The sequence below is a fragment of the Orbilia oligospora genome, assembly GCF_000225545.1.
Source record: "Orbilia oligospora ATCC 24927 unplaced genomic scaffold scaffold00169, whole genome shotgun sequence".
In the NCBI taxonomy this organism is placed as follows: Eukaryota; Fungi; Ascomycota; class Orbiliomycetes; order Orbiliales; family Orbiliaceae; genus Orbilia; species Orbilia oligospora.
The window spans coordinates 1-26,786 of NW_011645726.1; the positions used below are offsets into that span (position 1 = coordinate 1).

At 43.4% G+C, this 26,786-nt stretch overlaps 12 protein-coding genes across 12 annotated transcripts; 4 read left to right on the forward strand and 8 right to left on the reverse strand.

Annotated features, from left to right (window-relative positions):
• Positions 1–2,484: 2,484 nt before the first annotated feature.
• Positions 2,485–3,072, reverse strand: AOL_s00169g1 (uncharacterized protein; the record flags this gene model as incomplete). The annotated part of the gene is made up of 1 exon (XM_011127358.1): positions 2,485–3,072. One exon carries the CDS (start codon positions 3,070–3,072, stop codon positions 2,485–2,487), a length of 588 nt encoding a protein of 195 aa, XP_011125660.1.
• Positions 3,073–3,600: 528 nt separating this feature from the next.
• Positions 3,601–5,022, reverse strand: AOL_s00169g2 (uncharacterized protein; the record flags this gene model as incomplete). Its single annotated transcript, XM_011127359.1, has 1 exon — positions 3,601–5,022. The coding sequence occupies one exon, from the start codon at positions 5,020–5,022 to the stop codon at positions 3,601–3,603; it is 1,422 nt and encodes a 473-aa protein (XP_011125661.1).
• Positions 5,023–5,413: 391 nt separating this feature from the next.
• On the forward strand, positions 5,414–5,887 carry AOL_s00169g3 (uncharacterized protein; the record flags this gene model as incomplete). The annotated part of the gene is made up of 2 exons (XM_011127360.1): positions 5,414–5,664; positions 5,776–5,887. 2 exons carry the CDS (start codon positions 5,414–5,416, stop codon positions 5,885–5,887), a joined length of 363 nt encoding a protein of 120 aa, XP_011125662.1.
• Positions 5,888–6,299: 412 nt separating this feature from the next.
• Positions 6,300–6,862, reverse strand: AOL_s00169g4 (uncharacterized protein; the record flags this gene model as incomplete). The annotated part of the gene is made up of 3 exons (XM_011127361.1): positions 6,300–6,382; positions 6,450–6,715; positions 6,801–6,862. The coding sequence occupies 3 exons, from the start codon at positions 6,860–6,862 to the stop codon at positions 6,300–6,302; spliced, it is 411 nt and encodes a 136-aa protein (XP_011125663.1).
• Positions 6,863–7,953: 1,091 nt separating this feature from the next.
• AOL_s00169g5 (uncharacterized protein) lies at positions 7,954–8,574 on the forward strand (the record flags this gene model as incomplete). The annotated part of the gene is made up of 3 exons (XM_011127362.1): positions 7,954–8,125; positions 8,253–8,324; positions 8,393–8,574. The coding sequence occupies 3 exons, from the start codon at positions 7,954–7,956 to the stop codon at positions 8,572–8,574; spliced, it is 426 nt and encodes a 141-aa protein (XP_011125664.1).
• Positions 8,575–9,105: 531 nt separating this feature from the next.
• On the reverse strand, positions 9,106–10,543 carry AOL_s00169g6 (uncharacterized protein; the record flags this gene model as incomplete). The annotated part of the gene is made up of 3 exons (XM_011127363.1): positions 9,106–9,785; positions 9,845–9,867; positions 9,954–10,543. The coding sequence occupies 3 exons, from the start codon at positions 10,541–10,543 to the stop codon at positions 9,106–9,108; spliced, it is 1,293 nt and encodes a 430-aa protein (XP_011125665.1).
• Positions 10,544–11,046: 503 nt separating this feature from the next.
• AOL_s00169g7 (uncharacterized protein) lies at positions 11,047–12,714 on the reverse strand (the record flags this gene model as incomplete). Its single annotated transcript, XM_011127364.1, has 5 exons — positions 11,047–11,157; positions 11,220–11,322; positions 11,388–12,025; positions 12,092–12,196; positions 12,268–12,714. The coding sequence occupies 5 exons, from the start codon at positions 12,712–12,714 to the stop codon at positions 11,047–11,049; spliced, it is 1,404 nt and encodes a 467-aa protein (XP_011125666.1).
• Positions 12,715–13,666: 952 nt separating this feature from the next.
• AOL_s00169g8 (uncharacterized protein) lies at positions 13,667–15,566 on the reverse strand (the record flags this gene model as incomplete). The annotated part of the gene is made up of 10 exons (XM_011127365.1): positions 13,667–14,011; positions 14,083–14,333; positions 14,393–14,509; positions 14,581–14,608; positions 14,769–14,819; positions 14,889–15,008; positions 15,066–15,135; positions 15,192–15,209; positions 15,277–15,375; positions 15,445–15,566. The coding sequence occupies 10 exons, from the start codon at positions 15,564–15,566 to the stop codon at positions 13,667–13,669; spliced, it is 1,221 nt and encodes a 406-aa protein (XP_011125667.1).
• A 1,956-nt stretch (positions 15,567–17,522) lies between these two features.
• AOL_s00169g9 (uncharacterized protein) lies at positions 17,523–18,242 on the reverse strand (the record flags this gene model as incomplete). The annotated part of the gene is made up of 2 exons (XM_011127366.1): positions 17,523–17,794; positions 17,960–18,242. 2 exons carry the CDS (start codon positions 18,240–18,242, stop codon positions 17,523–17,525), a joined length of 555 nt encoding a protein of 184 aa, XP_011125668.1.
• A 1,637-nt stretch (positions 18,243–19,879) lies between these two features.
• Positions 19,880–21,144, forward strand: AOL_s00169g10 (uncharacterized protein; the record flags this gene model as incomplete). Its single annotated transcript, XM_011127367.1, has 4 exons — positions 19,880–19,927; positions 19,989–20,002; positions 20,095–20,158; positions 20,260–21,144. The coding sequence occupies 4 exons, from the start codon at positions 19,880–19,882 to the stop codon at positions 21,142–21,144; spliced, it is 1,011 nt and encodes a 336-aa protein (XP_011125669.1).
• A 436-nt stretch (positions 21,145–21,580) lies between these two features.
• On the reverse strand, positions 21,581–24,158 carry AOL_s00169g11 (uncharacterized protein; the record flags this gene model as incomplete). The annotated part of the gene is made up of 2 exons (XM_011127368.1): positions 21,581–23,979; positions 24,071–24,158. 2 exons carry the CDS (start codon positions 24,156–24,158, stop codon positions 21,581–21,583), a joined length of 2,487 nt encoding a protein of 828 aa, XP_011125670.1.
• A 441-nt stretch (positions 24,159–24,599) lies between these two features.
• AOL_s00169g12 (uncharacterized protein) lies at positions 24,600–26,452 on the forward strand (the record flags this gene model as incomplete). Its single annotated transcript, XM_011127369.1, has 2 exons — positions 24,600–25,244; positions 25,304–26,452. 2 exons carry the CDS (start codon positions 24,600–24,602, stop codon positions 26,450–26,452), a joined length of 1,794 nt encoding a protein of 597 aa, XP_011125671.1.
• Positions 26,453–26,786: the final 334 nt, after the last annotated feature.

Genomic DNA, 26,786 nt, shown 5'->3' on the forward strand with positions numbered 1-26,786 from the left:
TTTAATAAATATATTTAATATTATTAATAAATTATTAATGTTTATACTAAGTTTTTTTATATATCTATTATATACATTTTTTTATAACTTTTCTATAAATTATACTTAAATATCTAATTTAACTATTATAATTTTATTTTAAAATCTTAAAAATTTATAAACTTTAATAAATTCTTTATTTTTTTTAATATTAATTTTATTTTATAATTTAAAATTAAGATTTACCTAACTTATTAATAATTTAATTTATATTACAACATATTTAATTATTCTTTAATTTATAAATTATATTAAAATTTTAAAAAAAATTATAAAAATCTTTTTAATTATTAGTTTAATAACTTTGATAATATTTAATAGATATAACCTTAACATCAAATATTACATGACAATTTAATATTAGATATTTCTACTTATCAATTAAACAAGAAATATATTATTCCACAACACATTTATACATAAAGCAAAAAATAAATATATAAATTTTTAATTTAAAAAATTTGAATAATTATAATTAAAAATATTTTATAAAATAAAGAAAAGTAGAAATAGGAAGTATGTTTGTTGCACCAAGACATATCTTCTAATTGGGTTAGTCGATATGGCTGGGCCATGATAATAGCTCTACAACTAAAATAATTCTTTAACATAATAAGTTTATATATAAGTATAGAAAAAACTATTTAATTAATAAAAGTCTACCAAACTAAAAAACTAATAATATAAAAAATCAAAAAACATAATATAAAATAAAACTTATAAAACTTATTAAAAAGCTTACTATATAATATAATAAATATTAATAACAAACAAACTCTATAAAACTAAATAAATATATATAATCTAATAAAAACATTTTATATATAAGATCTTATACAATAAATTAAATATTTTTTTTAAAAAAATAATAAGTATAATATATAAAACACAACAAATTCAATTATAAAATAAACAAACAACTAAATTATAAATATAACAAATTCACTTATAAAACAAACATCTAAAATAAGCTCACAAAATAAAGTATAAAAATTAACAAAAAAAAGCACATACTTTTCTTATAAAGAGGTATAACCAAATAAAAAAACTCCAAACTTCTATTTAATGAATCTATCTTCACAACATAAAGCTACCTCTATAGCACAACAATAAAAAAAAATCTTTGTTTTAGAGTATATATAATGTCTAAGTTAGAGTATTGTTACTATAATAGAGTAACCATTCTCTAAAGCAGATATTACCGGGTTTGGGTTACTACAGAGGCAGGTTATAGCAAAAGCTAAAGTTTTTGCTACCCTTATACCTATCCCATAGAGCCACCTCTATACTAGAAGATATAACGATCGAATACATCATCTATAGAAACCTACATATCCTTCATAGTAAGAGCTACCTCTGTATAATACGCGCTAGCAATAACATAAATTTTATTTTAATTATAATTATTTAGAATTCTTAGAATGCGAATTTGTATATTTGTTTTTTATTTCATGTATAAATATATTATAAAATAGTATATTTTTATTTATTTGATAGGCGAAAATATTTGGTATTAGTTTATTAGTTATATACTATTTAATGTTAAAATTAAAAATAATTTTATATGATTTTAGATGATTTTGTTTATCAACCAGATTATTTAAAATGATATAAAATTAGATATTTTTATCTACATTTATATATAAACTTCATCATATATTTAAAATTTTTTAAACAAGAATAATTCTTAATTTATTTTAAAATTTCATCAATTAATTTATTAATTTAGTTTATAATCTATTTAAATAATATTTAGTTTTATAACTTTATATTATATTATACTTTCTATTTATATAACTTTATATTTTTATTTTAAATACTATACTATCCTTTAAAAAATTTAAATATATAAAATTAAAAAATAAAACAAAATACTAAGCTATTTTAGGAAACTTTGTTAAAAAAATCCTGGAACAAGTGTAACATATTGTGATAAATAAAAAAAAAGTAACATATATTTAATAAAAAGGGTATATATTTTTTGGAAGAGAGAAATTGAAAATAGAAAGGTTTTTAAGATTAAATAAAAACAATAGATGTACACATTGTTAAAAAAAAAAAAAAAGAATATTATACAATTAAATACAAAAATAAATTAATTTGTAAAATACATATAAAAAAATATAAAATAATAAATTATAATTATAATATATGTAATTTTCATACCAAATCTGCCGTAACTTTCACGCCGGGTCCGCTTTATCCTCCTATCCGGCAGGATACAGGTGGGGTTGTTCCTTCAGAAAAGTTAAATATATATTTTAGAATTGGTAGCCACAATGGTGTTAGGTATATGTCTTGTAGAATATATGTTGTGTAAGTGCCCATGTCTTCTGATCTGCCTACACTCATAAAAAATTCCATCCATAGTGACTATGACGGGAATGTTGTTACTCCTAAACGAGGGTCAATACGTGCGTACCATGCCTTTCTACCTGTCAAATACTACGATAGGTGAATGCATACCGAGATATCGCGTAAAAGTCGTGGGATGGAAGGCCCTATATCGAGCACACCAATGGACATGACCAAGGCAAGCAACCCAGCAAGCCCAGAGCATCCTGTTGCCAACCAGCCCACCACTGGCACATACGCGGTAACCGCCAGTGATATAAGCGTAAAAGCCATGGTCGGCAACAGGTTGAGGAGAAACAGAACAACTCCTAGCTGATATTGAAAAAGACTGGACTTCATATTCTTTTCAAGATTGCGCTGAGCGATTGGATCGATGAAAAGGATCTTGGCAAAGATGGCGATTCCTACGGCGATAGTGAAGACGCACCAACCAAGAGATATAATTAACCTAACTTGGTCCAGGTCGAATACAACACCATTCTTCATTGACCCGAGTGAAGAAGGGTCAACGATTTCTGCAACGATAATGGAGAATGTGATTGAGCTCCCGAGCCCAGCAATTAACGCGATCGTATCCAGGTAACCCTTAAGCCACTCAATGAAAGCTCGCTCTCTGGCTTTGCTATCAACAATGCTTTGGGTTGTAGCCATCTCTGTCTCGTCGGCGTTCTTTGCCATTTTCTAGGTATTGATATTATACTATATTCGAGATCTAACTTCTGTGATCGCTTAAGATAAAGGAAGTAGATGAGTAGCAGGTTGTGTAAAGGACTGGGGATCGAGAGCTCGAGAGAGGGCAATCACGGAGTTATATAGCGATTATATACCTGCACTGAAGTTCTGATATTGCATGCGGGTTTGGAAACAAGATACCCAACCAGCGCTCACGGCTTATGATTATTTTCGTAGACAGAAATTGACCAACTGCCATCCACCGAGTTTTCACGGGGCTGCATTGTGATTTTGAAGTTCTAAGAAAGCCTATTCGACAGAATCTCCGTGACCAACGAACGCCCCCCACCCACTGAAATGCATGCCAGATTAACATCAGGGATTACAGGATAGGTATGGTGATTTTTCAGCAAGCCTCGTTAGTTTTGCAACTGCACTTTCGTCCGGTGAAAAAAAATAGAAGGAAAGGAAAGTAAAAAAGATGTGAAAGAAAAACACACTTCGGGGAGTTTGCAATAGAAGCAGGAATACGAATCATTCAACGCCCTGCCAGAATGCCCTTGAGTACTGAAAAATCTGAAACAAGTCTCTATCTGTATAAATTGAAAGTCGGATGTCCGATGGCACGATCTGCGCATGTGAAGATTCAGAGGCACGATAGCTAGCTAACTCAAAAATTTCCATGATAAGATATGCCAGCACGCGACACACGCTTTTTGAGTAGTTAGAAGATGGAAGTGAAAGTGATTCGGGCGCTAATAAATCCTTGATACGATCCGATACCCCATCTGCATTGAGACCAGACACTGGGTCTGCATCTGGCTGTGTAAAGTGGCGATAGAGGTGATTGTGTAATCCGTTCACCCCGGATTCTAAGTGGCAGGGGAAAATGGCATTTGCCATTGCTTCAACCCCACCATATAAACCTATGTGAGGGCGGATAAACCAATCCAAATAATACCAGGCCAATTCGTTGAGCAAGTTATGGATATGGTGCTTCCATTGTTCTGCGAAGCTCTTGGGATATTTCTGGCTCACAATTCGGAGGCGCTCTATATCCCTAGCCTCGAAAACCGCCTTGATATCCTTGTAAGGTCCCTGTAACTCAGAGGCGGGCCGCGATGGCCCAAGTGGGGAGAGCCCGACCACTAATGGTGTCGACATCCTGCGAAGTTCTTCAAGACCGGAGAAATCGTACTCTTCCTTGAGCTGTCGCTCGAACCTCTTTTGTGATGTCTCAAACCTTTTGACAGTTTCTTCGAGTTCCTCGAAAGTGACTCGCGCGAACTCAGTGTTTGAAGAGAAGAATACAAGTGACTGCATAGCATCGCGAGCTTCGTCGAAACTAAATCGACAAAACATGTACTCCGCATGTGGACTGTACATCCATATCCCAATCCGGGAGCCGGGTCGTTCGCTGGGCCGCATCCTTTTCCATTGCTGAACTTGAAGTTGTGCCCCTGAATAATCAACAAGGCCAGCAGAGTTAGAATTAGCTAGAACATCGTTTGCACCTTCTTCCGCTCCTTCACCAATTTCGTCGAGGTATCGACGATCATAACAGCCCCAGTCGTACCGATTGATAACAAAAATACCTTCTCGCTGAGTGTCGTCGGTATTCATAGTACTGCCGCCATCCTGTTCATACGGGGAACCAGCGATGCGCAGGATTTTGCGAATATCTTGCACTGGTTCCACGCATGAATGTGAAACATACCATGCGGAAACTTCATTATTTCTTTTGTCAATAAGGCGATAAACATTCCAGGTACCGTTCTTAGCTCTGATGTTATACTGAAGTTCGTGGGTTCTGATGGTACCTCTAGTTTGGGGTCGGACTGTTGGAAAGCTTTGGGTTGGTACCGTGCTTCCCGACCAGATATTATGCAGCCCCCCAAAGCACACGCAACCAGAAGTCACGGTGAATGTTGCGTAGACTTTCGGGCTAGATGGCATCGTATCGATTGACCCGGATTGCTAGTCATGCATACCAGTAAACACCAAGGGAGTTCGGGAATACAGCTGGGCTGACAGGCGATACCCCCCGAACTTTTCTATTTTCATTTATTTTGAACACTTGGGTGTAACTACCTATGAAATATCATGTGAACAAGAGGTTAGGTAGGAACGCCTAATCTCAATTTAGCCATTCTGCATTCATGAAATACAAGATCCCACTATTTAGAAATGATGTTCACTCCACGTCAACCTACACAGACCGACATCAAATTTAAGAAGTTGCTGGATGCTAGCCCAATGCCAAAGGTAAACGCAACTAAACTCCTTATAAAGAGGGGGAATGTTCTAATAAGGTATCATCGTGGTTTTAAGAGTGTTCGACGGCTATATGAGAAGTTGGGCCAACAAACGCAACAGGGTATTGGGCAGCAGCAGCAACAAAGACCTAAGAAGAGCATTAACGACAGACAAGAATGGACGATCTACAGCTGACCAGGAGTCCATGCAATTGCACATCAAGGTGGAATCCTCCTCAATCGGTAATACGGGTATCTCAGAGACTACAAATGTGAAAGTTAGCGGTGCTGGTGTGAAGCAAGGCGACAAACTAAGGCTGAAAAGGGACAGAGAAACCGCGAGGTATATCATATAAAAGAGTCAAGCTAATCCAACCTTAAATCTATAGAATCCAATGAGCAAGCTCTGATGGGTCACCAAGTTGGATGGGAATAGCTAATTCCAAGGAAATAGCATATCGTCGGCGAAGGCTAGCTCGCCCACCGGGCCCAAGAGATTATTGGACCTTAGTGTCGAGACGGAAGGTACCGGTGTACAGCGACTGTCTTATCAAAACCGTGTTTAGGCATCACAACATCAGTATTTAACATAACCGCTAGGTTTTCCCATGATAATCTGGACTGAACCAGACTTGTATTTCAATTGAATCAAGAAGACAGAAGCCGCGCGTCCACAAGACGAAAGAGTCCGGGATTGCTTTGAAACCCTTCGATCCTCTACGGGAAACAAAAAGAAAAAAAAGTATATGCGTTATCATGCCCATCATGAACCATTCGATACCCGGAATAAGAGAAAAATAGCAAACCGGAAAGGAATAGGCATGATATCAGGAATAGGGGAATGTTACAGTACATTGAAATGTGAAAAAAGGAATCCCAAAACCCCGCGCCATTACATTAGACTAAGCAATGAGACGAAAAAGAAAAGAGGGAAAACAGAAAGTCGTATCAAAAATACAAATAGGCTCCGACAGAAGTTTAAATTTCTTGAGAAGCACCCTTCTGGGCCTTTCCGGTCTTCTTCGGGAGGAGATTGTTGTGAATATTGGGCAAGACACCACCTATTTTTGAAACCGTTAGATTATGATTCATAAATTGAAGGGACATCAGTAATAATGTAAAACATACCCTGTGCGATTGTGACATGTCCGAGGAGCTTGTTCAATTCCTCATCGTTCCTGATGGCGAGCTGAAGATGACGTGGGATGATACGGGTCTTTTTGTTGTCGCGGGCAGCGTTGCCAGCTAATTCCAAGATTTCGGCAGCGAGGTACTCAAGGACGGCAGCGAGGTAAACTGGAGCTCCAGCACCGACACGCTGAGCGTAGTTGCCCTTGCGTAAAAGTCTGTGAACACGACCAACTGGGAAGGCGAGACCGGCCTTGGAGGATCGGCTATGTGAATAGCAAATTACAAGTTAGCTACTTTGTTCTTTGAATTTTCTCAATATAATTCTAGGGACTAGGTCACAAAACGTACCTCTGAGATGTCTTGGCGCTACCAGAAGCAGCCTTCCCGCCGGATTTTCCACCAGAAGCCATTTTTAACTATTGGAAGAGGTTGGAAAAGTTGAGGACTTTCGTGTTAGATGTGAGAATTCAGTGGTCTCGGTGGACGCGTAGGATCGATGGATTGGAGTAGGTTTGGTGTGGGTATATGGGAGATGAAATGGGAGAAGAAGGGAGCAAAATCGAGGGAAGACAGGAAGCTATGTCGGGGCGTGTGTGGATTTAAATAGCTGGGCGCGGTTCGCGAAAGACCACACAAATCACCACAAAAATATAAAATGTGTTTGGTCAAACAACACAATCACAACGCAGGGCTGGTGTGTAAATGCAGCTCACACGCGCCAAGCAACACGCGCACGCGCTCTGTTTCTCGCGTCAGAAAGGTGGCATTGCAACGGAGCTTGGAGTTGCTGCCCCAGCTGCAGTACTCCTACCACACCTGGACCTACGACAGTGCTGGAGCTAATCTGCCAATATATCAATTGGGCGTATTTAGGTATGCAGTACGGGCAATAGTCCATAAGTGCTAATGAGTACTACCTAAATAGCGACGTCGGGTTATATTTGGCGCATATGCCCTCCGACACTGATGAACCCGTCGCTGGTGATAGAGTTGAGGCAGGCCTAGCTCATATTCTCATCCTATATCGAATTGGTACGAAACATAGGTACATGTAATTGTGGTATATCCCAAATCTAGTTTAGCGTTGACAGGCCTCATGCAAAAAAAACAAAGGTGCGTGTGTTTGCCTGCCTTCTTCCCCTTGTAATAAGTGCTCTCCCAGGCTCCGGCCAACCAACTTAAAAGGGCGTTGGGCAGCCACCACACGCCCAATTTTTCGGATTTTGATTTTATTTTTCGTTTATTTGGGTTTTGGTGGTGATCTTGTCAAAATCGTTTGCAACCTACAAATACTCGTGTCCTCCCCTCGACCCTTCCCTAGATCTCTCTTCTCTTCCCTCCATTTCTTCCATCCATTTCACACCTCAGAACCACAACCCAGGCTTCGATATCATCACTAATCTCCAACCACAACAAACAAAAAGGTCTCTTGTACCGTTTCTTGAACGCGTCAAAAACATCAAACTTCCCTCCATATCCACAAATATCCCAAACTCAAAAAATGCCACCAAAAGCCGCTGCCGAAAAGAAGCCATCCACCGCTGGCAAGGCTCCAGCTGGAAAGGCCCCAGTTGAGGAGAAGAAGGCCGGAAAGAAGACCGCCACCGCTTCTGGCGAGAAGAAGAAGAGAACAAAGGCTAGAAAGGAAACCTATTCCTCCTACATCTACAAAGGTGAGTTCTTAAAAGTTTTGAGATACGTATATTAGATACACACGAAACCCCTCAAGCATTCGCGCAACGCGTTCTCAATTCCCGAAAAGGGATACAAGGCCAATTACTAACACCCAACCGCCGATAGTCTTGAAGCAGGTCCACCCTGATACTGGTATCTCCAACCGTGCCATGTCGATTTTGAATTCGTTCGTTAATGGTAAGCAGTCCAATCTAAATCACGAATTCCAAATTCCGAACAGAATTTAATCTGATATTATTTGATAGATATCTTCGAGCGTGTTGCTACCGAGGCCTCCAAGCTTGCCGCTTACAACAAGAAGAGCACCATTTCTTCGCGCGAGATCCAGACTTCCGTCCGTCTCATCCTTCCTGGTGAATTGGCCAAGCATGCCGTCTCTGAGGGTACCAAGGCCGTTACCAAGTATTCATCTTCGTCTGCCAAATAAGCGTATTAAGTTTTTTTGGTTTCGCGTTTTGTCGTTTCATCTGGGAGATGGCGTTTGAACTTTTCCTAATTTTTCCTCTTTTTTTGTGATAAACGCATCCTCAAATATTCCCGAGGGTATGTTTAAAATCTTGGCCTTCAAAACCACCTTCCACACACCCAACTTTGACATGCAATCCTCCTTTCCTCCATAGCGGTTCCATGTCAAAGACCTCGCAAGCCTCATGGGTCGCCACGATTCTTCCAGTCACTTTAAATCCGAAGTTTCGTGCGCTTTTCTCTAATACGAAAACGTGCCATGCTCTTGTTTCGCTTATGACCGCGTATTATTTTTCTCTTTCTGCGATGATGGGTTCATGGGTTTCTGCGCATCTCTTACTCGGGTTCAAGCTTTCGTCAATTTTTTTTTTTTCTTTTTAAGGGTACTTGGCTTTGTATACTGTAGATTTACGAATCCAACCTTTCTCCCTAATTGGTCTTAAGTACCGTATTTCACATGTGTGATAAAGCTCTTGGAGCGGAAACTGCCAACTTAGTTCGTTCCGATGAGATATTGTACAATGGCACCGAATGCGGCTATTCTGAAAGTGATTGTTGCATATGCAGCCTGTCGGACGAACCCATAGTATCCCTTGATCAAGTGGTCTATAATGCTTATCCTCGCTCCGCGAGCATCATGGGGCCTTCGAACCCCAGAGACCGTCCTCATACCGATGACATCACTAAATTTGTACTCCATCAAATCTTCTTTACGACCTCGTCGGTATCCACGCGATAGCATCCAAACCAAAGATCTGAAATCCCAACCTCCAAAGGATGGATACTGGAATGACTCCACAAAGTTGAATGGTGGCAGGAAATCCAGCATATCTGCCAAAATAGCATACGTAATCCCCCATAACATTAGATCTCCCATCGCTTGTCCTTTGTCCGTAGAAATTGCATCGCCTCGGGCTGTGGTTGACGCGGCGCTATGAGAAACTTCGGAGGGTTTAAGTTGCACTGCAGAGAAATACATCGGGCCCAACAGGATTTTGAAGAAGGGTCTCAGAGGTTGGAAGGCGCTAGATGCCATTCTGTCTGATACATCAACTGGGTGCTCCGTTTTATGTTTATCGTCAAGGAGAAAGTGTATTGGTATCCAAAACGCGGCTGCAACCTCTGCAGCTTCTAGCTTGAACTCAGGAACTTCTTCCTTCGTCCACAGAAACACTAAAGACGATTAGTATTACCAGCAGTAGGTATTTTTACTTGGCCACGAATGGACTTACCATAAGGGCATAATACCATCAACCTAGTATGGAAAACAATATAAATCATCTGGTTAGTTCTATCTAACGCTTCACCGATTTGTATTCATGCAACCCTCGAGTTACTTACGGTTTCTGCCCCCAATTTGTAATAACAACCCTTTGCGGTAAAGCACCGCAAAGTAAACAATCCTCAGACGTCAGATCTAGCCCAACTTCCTCCATGCACTCCCTAACAGCCGTAACCTCGTCCCCTTCATCACTCTTATCCCTCCTACCTCCGGGCAAGGCGACATGCCCAGCCCAGCGATCCCCAGCCCGTGACGATCTCTTTATAAATAATATCTCCGCTGTTGAACCCTCTACCCACTGTTGTTCGAATACGTCTTGAATATCACCAGCGTGGCATTTTCTATATGGTTCCTTTCTTGAGGACCTACAATGTAATAACGTACATCTCGTTTCGCTGTCATCACCCGAATATGGAGGGGAAGGTACAGACGAAGGCCGTAAGCGGATTACAACCGCTACTGATGCCCTTTTTTCCGGTCCTATAACATCTTGGACTTGACGGACGGTCAAGTCTTGAAGAAAGCGCTGGTGGCGACGACATAACTTTCGGTTAGCTGCTTCGGTACCTGAATGGTAATTTCTACCCTCGTAGCCAGAGCTAAAGATCATGGGAATTGTTACCTTTAAGTAGATATCTAAATCGTCCATATTAGGATGATGTATAGTCCACTTAATTGCCTCGTAGGATGTTCTCCTTTTTAAGCAACAAATGCATCCAGAGCGGCGGATAGAGATTTCTCGAGGACGAAAGAAAGCACTCAAACTTTTGTGTTGGACATGTGGTGAACAGTGGATGGCCTGGATACAACACTGGCTATGGGGGTAGTGTGGGTGACCCATTACGGCGGCTGCCATCCCAACAACCATAAACTAAAATCGAGAGAAGAAGACCAAAAACCTTTGGTATATGGTGGTGAGTGATATCCGATAATATGGCTAATATACACCCGTTCGGAAAAGAGAACTCTACGTATTGCCTCTGAACACCACACAAATGAGGTAACGATTAAGTCAAGGTACAGACAATACGGCACAAAATTCTAGAATGTCATTTAAGTGTTCAGTAACGTGAAGACTATATATTATAATTATTGCTTTCACCACGTAACAAACACAAGACAAGCATCCGTAAATGTAATTTGACCAAACGTTCATCTGGTCACCGCAGCATGGAGTACTTGTGTACGGAAAAAGCCACCTTTGGTCTTCTCGATAACTTGTTGGTAGACTGACTGAGGTGGATGGTTCATGATAACGGTTCCCTAGATTTGGATGTTAGCTTGGGGTGTAGGTTTGGGAAACGGGGTTTTTTTTGTTCACGTACATTCTTGTAGTCAATTTTAGCGTCCACTCTTGTATCCTTGATGAGGTTGACGATCCACTTCTCTCCGTCTTCTTGGGATAAATTCAAGCGTTGGGAAAGGTCGCTTGGGCGGTTGTTAGTGCAGGAAACTTCGTATAAAAAGCAGTTTAAGATAATTTGGGAACATACGTGATGTCAATTCTCTGGTGTATCCGGCAGTAGGCCTCACTGATAAGATGTCTCGCGGACTCAACGAAAGCATTCTTCGATTCAACACCCTCGGACTGTTCTGTCGCACAGAAAACCTGTAAGAAGAAGTCACTCCGGATAACCTCCTCTGCTTCACCGAGCTTCTTCTGTGCCTCCTCGAAGTCAAAGTCGAGATGTAAAGCGGCGATAAACTCGGTGATCGGGTCGCTGTACTCGTAGAGCTCCTGCCTAACAACACGGACAAGGTCTTTGAACTGTTTCTGTTGGATAGCGGCTGCCCTAGAGCTTCCACTGTTTTTCTTACTAGTGATAACAGCGGCGACAAGATAACGCAGAACCCAAGGACACGAAGTCTGAATCGTGTTAATGAAATTAGGGGAGAAAAAGAGTTCGAGGATAGTGTCACGCGCGGCTTCGTGGTTGAACAGAGGGAAGAGAGCCCAGTGAATAAGCCAGGTGCGCTGTTGGAGTTGGGCTGTGGGACTTAAGAATGGTTTTGTGTCAATAGCCTCCTTGATTTTTTGAATCTCTTCCATAGCACCCTCCCAGTTGACCGTCAAAATTTCGCAAGCAAGTTTTCCCCAGGTTGCCTGGTTGACTTTGTCGCTGTCGGTAGACTGTAATTTAACTTAGTACTTCCTATTTTGTAAGCTAGTAGGTGGCGCGCATGGATCCCGGCTTACCAAAATTCTGAACGAGTAAAGGATATCGGAGGCTTGGTCGTAACTTCCACGGCTATAGGCGGCCTGACCATACCTCAGCAAAGCATCAATCATGTCATCTGTGACCTAAAGCGAGAAAAGTAAAGAGTCAGCCATCACCTGGGTTTCGTTTCCAAAACTTAAGATCCGAGACATACACCGTGGTTATCTTTCAAGAATTGTAGATTTTGCATCTTGTCTGATCTGAAATTGGAGACGACATCGGGGTTTTCTAATAACCCTGTAATCTTTGTGGTCTCATCTTGTAACGCACTCCACTCTTGCATGACTTTTTCTCTCTTCAATAGAAATTCTCGGGGTATATCTATATCCTCCTTGCCGTGGATTTGTTTCCATAAATCCATCAAGTAATCTGTCATGTTTGTCGGCTCGAGGAGGTCATAAGTGTTCTGCAGTAGCTCTTCGGCTGGATAAAATTGCTGGTCTCGTAGGAAGGCAAGGAGATGGAATATGAGGTGACGGTCTAGGAATGGCATAATCTTGGGCGTCAAGTCGTACTTCCGGGCGGTCTCGATGGCACTGGGGCCCTCTGCTTGGCTGGTGGCATCTGCCACAGCAGGAACCTGGGGCTCCTCCAATGACATGTCGTGGTGGTGAGGGGTCCGACGTATCTGGGGAGGTTAAGTATGAAGACGGTTGCAATTGTAGTAAGGTGGGAAGACGAGGTATGCGCTCCGATTTCTTCTTGTGGGGTTTAACGCTGGGGGGTTTGGCTTAAATCAATGGTAGAGACAAGCTTGAAAAAAATTGTTGTGTGGGTTAGAAAATTTTAACGCCAACTGCAACCCAAAAAGAGCTAATATAGACGCGGCAAACGCGGTGCTTGGGATCGGAGGTGGCCGGTGGGCCCTGCTCGTGCTCCAGGTAAGTATAAGTGCCATATACATTTGATATACACTGAGTATTGGGTAAGCTACTTGAGTTGGTACTTAAGTATTTAAGTAGGCTTACTGAGCAAGTAGGCACCATGTACTTGCTTGGGTAGTTGGATGTATAAAATTGTTAAAACGGGTATGAAGCTAATATTATCTGTCACTGCCATGCTACATACTGCATACTGCAACCAGCAGCTAGCTACCTAAGCAAGCACTTAGCTAGCATAAATTATGTAGATTGTATATGACAATGATCTGTCTTCCGGTCCCACCCGACTGACGCCAATATATAGCATCATATATGATCATATAGGAATGCAGACACAAAAATTTAGGAAATCTTCCGCGGCTGTCTCGCGACGCTGTGAACACAAAATAAAGCTAAGTAAGATGGAGTAAAGAGCGTGTGTGTGTATAAAAAAAGGCAAGGCGTTCGCCAAAATTACAAAACCTCCTGACGCCAACGCCCACTGACTTGGAACGAACAATCTTCACAATTCAACCAGTCTATCAAGTCGCACTAAGAGAGGATTTCGAACGTCGGATTTTTAAAAGGCTCCGACAAGTTTATTAAACATCATACTGTCGATCTTTCTTCTTCTTCTTCTTCTTCTTCTTCTTCTTCTCCTACTCCTCCTCTACCACCACCACCACCTTTAGCTTAGCTTGTAGAGTTGAGAGTTGTCATCTTATAGTCGCCTTTGCTCATCGCATCTAAAATCGCTCGGCCTTCCTCCTTGAGAGTCGGGATACCAGGTTCCCCTCCCACGACGAAGTACTGAGGCACAAAGGTAGAGTTCTGAGCGTCACGCTCAGCGGCTTCCCTTCGTTTCTGGTCCTCAATTTCGACCTTCAGCCTTGTTGCCTCATTAAAGTTTTTCGAAAGAATTGCATCCGTGACCTTTTGCCACATCTTTCTGCTCTCGTTGTCTAACTGGTCCTCGTTGGAAGGAACAAACTTGGTAGCTGGGAATAATGGCTTCACATCCACAATAAGTTTCTTCTCCTATAAACAGCAAAAATGGGGTATTAGCAGGATATAGTCGTTTAATATTCAAGAGGGATCATGATGGCTACCTTTGATCCGGCGGGTGTATAGTATAGCTCGGATATCCAGCAGCCGTCAATCCGGGCTTTGATATCCTTATCGGGGACATCTTTTATCCTTGTGATGGTGTCGTTTTCTGGGTCATATTTAAAAATCACACCCTCAACCCTATATTTGGACCTTCCGACCCACGGCTCGTCGAGATAATGCAGGATAACTTTGAGCTTGAGCTTCGGGCAGGTGATATAGCAAATATCTTGGACCGTTATACTTAGGGCACCTATGTCGATACTTTAGCCACCACGTTGAGGGTATTCTTTCGTAATCCGGCCAACGCACCAGTCAATAAACCACCAAGGTGTGCGGCAGGGTGTGTAAGGTTCCAGGTCTCGTTAATTCTACCGTTATGAATATCGATGAATATCCCGAGGTTGTGATTGCCGGGAGCCACGCGAACTGGGGTAAAATGCGGAAATTGAAAATTAGCAAGAGCGTAGGAGGAGGGACCGGTTAAATAGAAGGCTTACTTGAGGTTCCAGTAAACCTGGCGCTTATCTGTAATAAAGGTTAGCTGTCAAGCTACTTGGAAGTTCCGTAGTTGCCGAGGTTGGCATGCCTGATCATATCCCTTGGCCGATATTCCCTTTTCTTTGCAATCCACATAAAATGCCGAGATTGGGGGGTGATGTGATGTCTGTTCTGTGAGGAAACACACGCGGGTTGGCTTTGCATCTGACCCTTCGGTATTCTCGACGTCCCAGTGACACTGAGGTTTCGGATTTTAGCGTGTATTCCAATATGAATCAAAAGAGGTATGGATATTTTAGCTATTTACCCTAAAGAACTCCCCAAGTGTCGAGTTATAAGGCTGAAGACTGTTAGTAGGGTCTCCCACATTATTAACATCGCTCGGTATATTGTGGCGTACTTTGCATGGCTTCCCCTTGATAAATTTCTATTTTAAGACGTCTTAGTATTCGTTTACACGGCTTTGTTTGGTAGGGTGAAGTACCAAGTCCTTTGTGAACCAGAAGGTAAGAACGGCAAGGCACCTTTCGAGATCGTCATCGGATTCTCCTATACTAAATCGCGCGTGAATATTAAGGTATATGTCGTTCTCATCGCTAGGACTTCTTACTTGGCGAATGCGTTCGGGCTGTTCGAGTATGGTTGTTAGAGCTGCTAACATCTAGAGATACGGTGTTTATTCTCGATAAGCTTACTAGTCAAGGTAATTCCAATATTCCAAATTCGGGATCGGTTCCATCAAGTTCGCCGGCAGTGAGAATCGCACGCCCGCCAGATCCGCAACTCCGAGGAACCTATTTGACGCATTAGTCGCTTCCGTTGCCTTCATATTTTTATTCGAGGCTCATAGATTGGAAGCTTACTTCCTAAGGATACCGATGAGCATCGTAATCTTCCCTTTGGTCTCCGAATCCTGCGGCAAACTACCAGGAGTAGCCGGACGGGATGTTGGGTTGGAATGTGAAGGTGAACCGGTGCCGGACATTGTGTCGAAGTAGGTAGGAGTGGGTGCACTCTCTCGCTTGCACTCTCTGGCTCTCTCTCACACACTCTCTCTCTTCCAGGTTCTCGAAAACTTGAAGGACGTCCGGAATTTATAAATGGCTGGAATGATAGGGGTTTTCGAGCGTATATCTGTTGAAAGAAAGGTCGGTCAGGGAGGGTTGTCTACCGGAGAGAGCTTGGGAAGAGCTTAGGAGGAAATAAAGGTAGGTAGCAGGGGGAGCAGGCCAGAGGTGCATACAGGTGTGCGGTGGATGGATGGCTGGGCAGGGTGGATTCGGGTATCTAAGGAGAAGTGAGCCCGATTGCTGTGATTGCTGCGTGTGTCTTGTCTCCTTGCTGCTTTTGATTTGCTTTGCTCGATTTGGTTGAGGATTTTTTTTTTTTTTTTTTTTTTTTTTTTCTCCCTCTTACCTTTCTCGAATTCAAAAATTGGCGAGCAGGTCCAGAAGGCAAAGAATCGGGTACAGGACAAAATACATACGTTTGATGACGTTCCTTGGCAGCGATGCCTTCACACCCACACAACTTACAAGGTTAATTGTCCGATGAAAAGGCAAAATACTAAGAGGACTAGGTGTTTATAATAAGATCAATCCCGAGGGACTCGAGTCGTGGGAACGAATGAGCAAATCAACGAATGAATGAATGAACAAAACAATTGTGGGAATTCTTGGGCTATCTGGGCTTTTATTGTTCACTCCGGTTTCAAAAGCAAGATCGAGCTCACTCGGCTCGGTTCCGTTTTCTAGTGACTTCCTTCCTTCCTTCCTTCTTCTTCTTCTTCTTCTTCTTCTCCTTCTCCTTCTCCTCCTCCATCTAAAGGCAATGTCCGTAGCTTTTTTGGGCCAGGTACAGGCGAAAGTGAACTAAGGTACACATACACCCTTCCCTCTCTTTGCACGTGGGTGTCGGAGCTGTGATCTCATGCGCAAATAGCACCGCTAACTTAGGTACATACATGGTAACGAAGGAAGAAAAAAGGTTAACCAGCTGATTTGACGTTTCTGCTAAATTCCCAACACCAGAGTAATGTAAATATACTGCGTGCACACACTGTCGCGGGTTGTGAGCCCGGGGCGATGTCATGTTCATGTTCCGCAGGTGGAGGGTATACGTAGAGGGGTAGTTTCGAGCCACATGGGCAGAACAGTGGCTTCCCATTTGTCGGAAGCGGGAAAAATGTCTAAACCCATATCTTGAACCAATGTCAACCCCTCCTCTTGAGCTCAGAAGATGAGCATAGGATGCGGGTAGGTGGTCATATCATCGAGTCTATATTATTTTTAGTGCTAGTACGGATTTCGCCGTATCGGGATTCAGCGGTCAGTGATTCTTTGCAATTGTACGGAGTATTCGGCCAGCCGGTCACCTGGACTTGACATGAAGCGGTGTTTTTGTGGCACGGCTTTTTGTTAACAAACGCCACACTTCCCCCCGCGAATCCGTTGGGGACTATATGTCAGCAGAATAAATTATGCGATGACATCACCAAGTGCTATATTCTAGCCCTTGAATTGATAGGAAAGGGACCAAATCAATATGATTTTATACAAAGTACTAAGTATTCAGCTTATAATAAGGGCGGGGCAAGCTAGGAAAGCTATATATTTTGGGGGGGGTTTTATACACTCCGAAAGCTCCCCACACCGAACCGTTATATACACACATTTTTGCATAATAATATAAGAAGAGAGAGAAAAGGGAAAAGAAGATATATATAAAGCGGCTAGAAAACAGGAACGAAGCAAGACAAGATAGAGGATTTGTTTTGGGCAAGTCCGGAACCACAAGGGCCAAGGGCAAGAGGTTTTCTTTATTTATTTATTTTTCCTTTCTCTTTAAAATCCCTAGGAAGTAAAGGAGGAGTCTCAGGAGTCTCAGGAGCGGTCGTGAAAGTAAAATAAATTAAATAATTGAATTCAACCCAAATTTAAATTTACTTGCTCTGAACCATACCCGGGCCCTTGTAATCTGGGGAAGAAAATCCGGTGATGGGCTCGGATTTCTGCTCCTTGAGGTACTCGTTCGACATCTCTTGCCATTCCTTGGTCATGGTCTTCGGTGCTGGTTTAGCAGAGAGTGCATGACCACCGAAGAAGATGACACCGGTAAGGATCAGAACTCCAACGGTACCCTTGAATACGTACCAATTCTCGCCTGGAGGGTCTCCCCGGCGGGGTCCGTGAGGGCCAAATGCTATCCAGTATGCTACACGTGGCGCGATAAAAGATTAATCAGCGATTCCGTTCCAACATCATGAAGTTTGGCATGGAAAGCAAGGGGATCGGGGATCGGGGATGTATGTGTAAAGTTCGAGGTGGAAAGAACAAAACGGGATGTGTAATATGTGTATGTGTGTGTGTGTATACGCACAAGCTTTCTTCTCTGCCAATGTAAGGTCAGCCCACGAGCCCTTCATCCTATCTCTCAAAGCCATCCATAGTTCTGCCTGTTCCTGCGGGGGCATGTTCTCCCATCTCTTCTCGATGTCGGCCAAGGTTGGAGCGGAAACGGCATGTGAAGGAGCCGTTGAGGCATCGCGTTTAAGTAAACATTGAGGAGTAGCCACGGCCACACGGGGGATGATGGCTGCAGATCGGGATGGGGTAAGTCGGAGGAGGCTGGAAGCGGTGGTTTTGGCTCGGAGGAAGGACATCGTGAAGAAGAGAGAACGGGAGAAGAGTGGAGATTTATCGACGGTCAGTGAGAGGCAGAATTGAAGATCAAGCTTTCAGCAGGAGGGAAGAACCCAGTCGATGAATCAATTGGATCCAAAAAAGGGCGCTGACCGAAGGGTAGAATTTGGGGTCGTCGTTTGGAGGGAGAGGTTTTTCGGGCTTGAGGAATCGTTCGGGTGTGGTCGTTTCGTTACTGCTTCGAATTTTTCCCCAATTTGTTGTTGCAGCGGCCAATTAATTCGATTCGGTCGGCTAATCCAGCCAAACATCACACCACTTTTTTTTTTATATATTTTTTTTTATATTTTTATATATATTTTTATATATATTATATTAATATTATTTTATGTATTTATTTTTATTTATTTTTTTATTTTATCTTATGATTTAATTTATAAGTTACTTACCTAGGTAAGTAAGTAAGTAAGTAAGTACTCTTATGTATGGTCCTCGTCACGATCATCATAATCATAATCATCATCACGACTGCATGACATTACATTACCCACTGGAATGAAAAGAGGGGTGGATGGAGTGTATATAAAGTACTTAAGTACTGACGTCTATATCTTTATTTTACAGCATCGGTTAGAAGAATTAATCAATGTCACGAGCGAATTGACGAAGAATGGACAGACGGAGGGCAAAAGACACGCTTAATCGCTCATGGATCCTAGCCAAGTCCTTTTTTCCTTCCTGGACACACGGGCTTCACGATAATGTGAGGAATTAACAACTAGAAGAAACTCGGAAGCTAGGCCAGGATTTCGGGATCTGGGTCAGATTTGCGGAAGCTTGCCGGGCAGGGGATTTCGGATAGTATTCATCTTGACTATCCATACTATGTGTATGTACTCCGTAACATATGATTCGACAAGTTAAGTGGCGATGCAATAATGATATCAAAGATCGGACCTGCTGAGTAAGAGAAGTTGGGGGTCAGGCCATTCAGTTCTCTCTCTCGAGAGAGAGAGCTCAGAGGTTTTGTTTGATCAAAGCTGGCTGGAAACGGCGACCGGCTGGTGCAGCCCCGGCCATTGCATCAATTCAATTGGAATCCTATCGATTCTCCCTCACGACTGTCATGCCAATTCTTGTTTTAACCCGTAGGAAATAAGAAAGTGCCTTATGGAGGTAAGTAGGTAAGAAGTATGTAAAAACTAAGTAATATTAAATATAATCAATCCATTTTTAAACCCAATTTCTTCGTTGGGCCTGGTCAGAGCTCAACATATAAATTCCTGTCCGATCCGCCCCTCTCCCATCCTTTCTCTTCCCTCCCTCCTCTTCCTCTTCCCTCCTCACTCTTCATCCTCTTCATCAATCATTCCAATTGGACTTTTGACCTCCACCCAGACCTAACTTGACTTTTATAAAAGACTTTTTTTTTTTGTAAGTTGCTTCTGTTCATGAATTCGCCTTCAATGCCCCGCGTTGGTGTAAGGTGGGGGTGATGGTGGGGTCACATTTGCTTTGACATCATATACCCCCCTCTATTTTATCTTCCACTCTCCCTCTCCCTCTCCCTCTCCTTCTCTCAACCTCGCATCGCTAATCATCGTGGGTCTCTCTTCTTGACACAACGGAAAGAAAAGAAAAAAAAATCAAAATCAAAATGGTTACCAAAGTTGGCATTAACGGATTCGGCCGTATCGGCCGTATTGTAAGTCTTCTACTTCCCAATAACCCCCCCTCTTAATCAAATTGCTAAGTTCATCTCCAAGGTCTTCCGAAATGCGTACGTCTAATTACATCACGATACCCTCTCCCGTATAACAACGCCCATCTATACGCATTTCGTAAACTAACCCCGAACCTCTTATCATACAGTGTTGAGCACCCAAATGTCGACATCGTCGCCGTCAACGATCCTTTCATTGCCCCAGACTATGCTGTATGTTCCCCTCCCCCCCTTTTTTTTTCTCTCTCCTGTCTCTCTCTATATATTATCATTATGCCAATTTTTTTTCCTAACCTCGTCTTCCCCAATAACAGGTTTACATGCTCAAGTATGACTCTACTCACGGTCCCTTCAAGGGTGAAGTCTCCACCGAGGGTGGCGACCTCATCGTCAATGGCAAGCGTATCAAGTTTTATGCCGAGCGTGACCCAGCCGCCATTCCATGGAGTGAAACCGGTGCTTCCTACATCGTTGAGTCCACCGGTGTCTTTACCACCAAGGAGAAGGCCGCCGCCCACTTGAAGGGTGGTGCCAAGAAGGTCATCATCTCTGCCCCATCCGCCGATGCTCCAATGTTCGTCTGCGGCGTCAACCTTGACTCCTACACCAAGGATATTGATGTCCTCTCCAACGCTTCCTGCACAACCAACTGCCTGGCTCCTCTCGCCAAGGTCATCAACGACACTTACGGAATCAAGGATGGCCTCATGACCACTGTCCACTCCTATACTGCCACCCAGAAGACCGTCGATGCACCATCTGCGAAAGACTGGCGTGGTGGACGTACCGCTGCCCAAAATATCATCCCATCCTCCACTGGTGCTGCTAAGGCCGTCGGCAAGGTCATCCCATCTCTAAACGGCAAGTTGACCGGCATGGCTTTCCGTGTCCCAACTCCTAATGTTTCCGTCGTTGATCTCACTGTCAACCTTGAGAAGCCTGCCAAGTATGCCGAAATCGTCGAGACCCTCAAGGCCGCCGCCGCCGGTGACCTCAAGGGAATCTTGGCCGTTACCGAGGATGAGGTTGTCTCCACCGATCTTATGGGTAACAATGCCTCCAGCATCTTCGATGTCAAAGCCGGTATTGCTTTGACTGATACCTTCGTCAAGTTGGTTTCCTGGTATGACAACGAGTGGGGTTACTCCCGTCGTTGCCTGGATCTTATCGACTATATCTCCAAGGTTGATAGCCAGTAAACAATTCCACAGCTTGGAGGGTTTTTTCAGTCTCTTTTGGGAAGTCCAATTGGCTATAGCCACTCACTTTAATATTTGCTTTTTTGGTTGAAGATGGATTGAAGAGAGTTCCTCTCTTTTAACGTCCCCTGTGCGTTTCTTTGGGTTGCTTTGTGCAACAGGCTGTTTGCTTTGAACTCGTCACGGGAGGCAAGGCATCCTGTATGTAATAAAAGAATAAAAGCCTAGTATCCTCTTCGACCTGAAGTCGCCTTCCCTTACCCTGGTGGACCCCAATAAAGTAAGTATTTATAGGTAGTTTGTAGCCTGCGATGTGAGACACAACAATGCCAAGATGGGTCGAGTATTCGCAAGTATCACAATAGTGCTTTTGCTTTTGCTCAAGTAATCTGTCATAAATATATCAAACACGGATAGGTACCTAAGTAGCACCCCGCTATGCTCGTCGTTCGTACATTCCACCCTTAGTCGCCTGCTCGTATCGATCAAATCCTTTCTCCGTATGTCTTCTCTCGGAATCCTTTCTTTGCTCTTCCAGCAACTGTGTGGTCGGGAAGTCGCTTTCCCAGTAACCCATAACCTCTGGAGCCTTTTGATGCTGCGCCCTGTGTCTCCCGAACTGTAAATTTCGTTCGGATTTCTCGCGCGCGGCGTTCCACTCCTTGTATTGTTCATTGTTTTTCGTTCCGATCTCTTCTTTATCTAGCGGCGACGAGTCTCTTGCGCCAAACCTGGCGGATTCGTATGGCACGGGAGGCTTCCACATTTCATGCAGCCTGCCGCTAGCAAGATCCCTACAGCATTCCTTAATACACTTAGGTAAACAATCTTTCCTAGCTCTATTCCTTACTACCTCGCCGAATGCAAAATCCAATCCTTCGTTTTTGTTTTTGTTTATTCGATATTTACTTGGTGAGAAGGGGTTGTCGGGGGTTTTAAGTGCTGGAACTGCTGTGGGAGCCGTTGATTTCTCTGTTCGCTGTTTCTTTTTTTGAGAACTTCCTTGTGGACCTCCTGGGGGGCGTTTCTCCCCCGGAGTGGCAGCAGCGGCAGTCTGTGTGCTTTCGACTAGAGCTGTAACTGGTTCGTGAGTGAAAACCAAGCTACTCCTTTTTAGAGGCTGCTTCGCTGTTGATATGGGGCAGATGCTTTTACGCTTTAGCTTGAGAGCCCCCGTACTACGAGCAAACATAGGAGGATGTCTATTATTTTGTGTGGGCGTCGATGGTAGGTTGGTCAAGTTCTTCGCCACGGGTGGGTTCTCTTTGTCGTAAATTTCTTCATTTCCTGCTAGTTTATCAAGTTGCTTCGTACTACCACAAGGTTGGAGGTTGATAGTATCTGCGGTGCCCGGCTCTATTAGGCCATTGGGGTCTATAATTTCCCTTAGAGGGTTTCGAAGGCCCGTGACGATATATGCTTCAGTTTGTGACATTGGCTCTGGAGAAGGGTTTTGTTCGGAAGGCGCTCTCGCTCCATCTTCTTTGGAAATAGGTAGGGGTTCCATCGGAACAGCCTCTACATTGGTTACTTTGGTTGCGGTGTTAGGATCTTCTTTTAATCTCGGCATACGAGAAGGTGGTCGTGATAGAGCGGGTTCTTCTTCCGATGTGTCGTGAATAACAGGCCCGTTGTGAACTCGTTGACGATTTGAGACGGCGGACTGATCCCCCTTTGCATCCCTTGAAGATTTCGTCCAAGAAGATTGTGTCAAGAAAGGGGTTCGAATTCCATCTTTCTCCGGAGTGGAAATCACTTGTCCGAAACTCCTGATTCCAACATACTCCCGCCTCGGCGCAGTAATATTATCGAGATCAAAAGTCTCTTGTTCGCCGTGAACAATATGGCTATACCCATACTTCGAGTACCAGTCATGTTCAGACATCGACTCTGATTTGATATTGACTAATGCATCCTCTATTACTTCCCAATCTACACTGGCACGATGGCTTTGAATTGGAGATAGGGGTTCGGGGTGCAAAACCGCAAGAGTGTCTGATCCAGGTTTTCGCATTATTGCCTTTGATGTTGGTGAAAACTTTTGTAAGGCGCTCTCTGCTTCCTCCTCCTCGTAGACACTTTCTTCATCGCTGGTGACATCGGGGTCTTGGGTAGACGAGGATGGGGGTGCCGATTTTAGTAGTTGCGTGGGCGTCTCGGCAAGTGGACGGAGCATAGACGTTGATGCCGTTGATCCAGTCGGAGGAGGAATGGACTGGCCTCTTGTGCGCATTATATTGTGACTACTGATTGTCATGAATAGATGCCTAAGAGGTGTCGCAATATTAGGCCACGGATCTCGAGTCGGCCGCCGGTTTAAGTCAGAAGCAGTGACAATCCCCCTTTCCAACATCTCAGCTCTCCACTGGTCATCATCTTCTCCGTACTTCCTATACTGCCTCGCAGCGTCTGTACTCGTTTTTATGACCGCCTGAATTACGGTCTGGCTAAGGTCTAGCAGCTGCGTTATTGTCCCAAATTTCCTCTCGAACTCTTTGACCTTAGCCCTTTCCATATCGAGTTCCCTCTGCTTGTCATCTGGAGCTCGGGGTGTTTCCTCCCTAAATTCTGAACCGTCAACTATTGAATGATCCGGATTTTGTTTTACTAGACGGTTCTTTTTGCTCATAAGTTGTAGAGACTTGAGAACTTTACTGTATTCGTCTTTTGTCACATATTCTACGCCGTCTATTGTGTGAAAGGCATTGGGTGAATATGGCGGGTATGAATCCGGAGGGGGCTTTGGACTTTTGAGTCTTTCAATCTCAGCTTCTAGAGTCGCTATTTTACTTTCATGTTGAAGCTCTAGATCTTTACTCAACGATGCAGCCGCCACTAGGAAAATCGAAATAAAGGCAAAACGAAAAAAGGGTGTGCGTTAGCTTTGAGAAATGGAACTAAAATCTTGTAGAGGATGGTTGCTTACGTATCGCTGCGGCCAATTGCTGCTGAAAGGTTTCGGATTTTTCTAAGAGAGGACCAAAGATCAAGTCCCGATTGATAGAAGTAGTCATTGTATTTATGCTAAGGTTTTGGCCGGATTATATTAGAGTAATGGATGTGATTTATGATAAACCCAGTGCAGGCGGAGGGTAGATGCATACTAAGTAGGTTAGGTACTTAGTAAGTATGCAGGAAGTCGCCTAGATTTGCGATTGAGGCTAGCAAGAGCCATACAAGGAAAGTCGCCACACGTGCAAGCTGTTGTTGTCGTGACGCGTTAAGTGTTTCGACGGATACCCGATTTAGCGACACAACACAACGCAAAATACCTAACGGGCCTGCAGATTAGGAAGGAATGACAAACACATCTTTAGACGGCACCTCGTATCACAGATCAGTATAGACAGTAACCCACCCTCGATTAACCATCCCGTAGCGCTTCCTTATTGTGTCATCTGTATTCAGATTCAGAACCCAGCATTTCCTCCAAGCAACATCACCGGGCTAGGACAATGGGAAAGCGTCGTCGCCTCCTCGATGATAACGGCAACAATGTTAATGGGTCCCAATCGGCACAAGCTCAAGAACCTACTCCAAAGCGCCGATACTTTGGCAAATCACATCTCCTCGCCCTCCCGCAAGAACTCATTCTTCGCGTCTTACATTTCCTTCCAGTCCAGACCCTACTTACTGTTTCTCGGGTGTCACGAAAGCTTCATGCCTTGGCTTCAGACCAGCAATTATGGAAAACTAAATTCTGGGCAAAGTTCATTCTTCCAAGACTGCAGCGAAGAGCCCGGCTTAGTATACCCGACTCACACGGTAGCAGGGAACCTGAAACCGAACCGGGGGCAGTCGCTGATTGGAAGATGTGGCTGGAGGATCATGTGTTAATTCAAGAGGAAAGGAACCTGGCAGCTCTTGCCCCTTCATCAACTGCATCAGCATCACTTGAACCATACGAGGCCCTTATCGATGGGTATCTCTCATCTTCTAAACAACCAAAGATCACAAAGCCTACGCTCGACTGGAAAGGAAAGTTTCGATTACGGTCCAACTGGCAGCGGGGTGTAGCACAGTCCAGCCAATTGGGGCTTCTAAATCCAGTGTCTAACAATGAAAGCAAAGCGCCCCCTATCACAGGCAAATTCTACGAGGTAAGTCTTAATATCAATTCTTGGATGGTACTAAGACATAGAGCTTATTATGACAATAGGGTTATTTTTTTTCTGCCGACACTCAACATGGTGTCCGAGTTTTTGGTCGCCAAGGCCATTCAAAAAAGCTAGTCGAACTCGCGAGGCGGTCTATCACATTAGGCGAGCCCACCTGCATGTGTCTCGAAGAGAGTCTTCTAAATGATACCTCGAGGAAACGACATGAGGCTCGGAACATTGATTTCGTGGTCGGCTACAATAACGGTAGCTATGCTATTTACCACTTTAATCCCACCTCAGGCTGTCTCCGTGAGAAGTATATAAAAAATAAATCCGATGAAATTGGCACGATTGAAATCATCGCCTTCCATTTCCCCTACCTTCTTATCATAGCGAGGCTTAATAAATTTCAACTCTCGATAATTAACTTCCAAAGTGCCGTTAAAAGGAAAGGAGCTGTGGATTTGCATGATGGATTGCTCCTCCCCGATATATCTTTCCTCCCCCCTACCCTGGTTAAAAATTTATCCTTAGACCAGTCGTGGCTTCCCAGCTGTCTATCCCTCCGCAAAGACCCCGTCTCCAACAAAATTATCGGAACCTGCGTGTTTACCGTCAGAAGCGTCATAATCGGTACATCTATCACAATACAAGAATTCCACCTTTCATCTGAAAAACCAGTGATTTTGGAAACACAAACGTCTAGTCCACCTTTACATGAAGCTCTGGACTATGTTTTCTTCGGCAGAGCCGCTCAGCTTGCATTTACAGCGCCAACATGCGTTTCTTATCGTTATCCTTTCATCATGACGTCGCACGCCGACAATACCTTGGTACTGTATAATATGTTTACCAACAAAGAGGGCAAGATTGAGATATTATCTGGGCATCGCCTCTGGGGCCATAACTCATCGATCATGTCAGTCGAAGTTGGTTTAAGGAGGGCAGTAAGTGTAGACCGGCGAGGCGAAGTCCGATTTTGGGACCTGCAGGAAAGATTAGAGAGAACTTATGGCAAAGATCGCAGTACCAGGCTCATTGGTTCTGGGGACCCGTTGTCGTTGAATATAGGAGGGGTCCATAACTTCCCAAGAGAAAGGTGTGCGGTCGGATTTGGGGAGGAAAATGTCGTCGTATTGGAAAAGGTTACTAATTCTGGGAAGGATACCAAGGCGAGGTTTGAATTGCTCGTGTATGACTTCACATAGTACCCCGCATAGGGCGATGAAAAATGATGTATTACTACTAATTCACCCAATAACAAGAAGTCCAATACGATATCAAACTGTGTACAAAGGAAGAAGAGGAAAAAACGTATTCCTAGCATTTGCAATGCATGCCTAATAGGTAAAGATAATATACCTCGAATGAAAAAACATCCAATCCTACCCCTCTGCTAGTAGTGGTGGTGGTGGTGGTGGTGGTGGTAGTAGTAGTAGTAGCAGCAGCAGTAGTAGTAGTAGTAGTAGTAGTAGTAGTAGTAGTAGTAGTAGTAGTAGTAGTAGTAGTAGTAGTAGTAGTAGTAGTGGTGGTGGTGGTGGT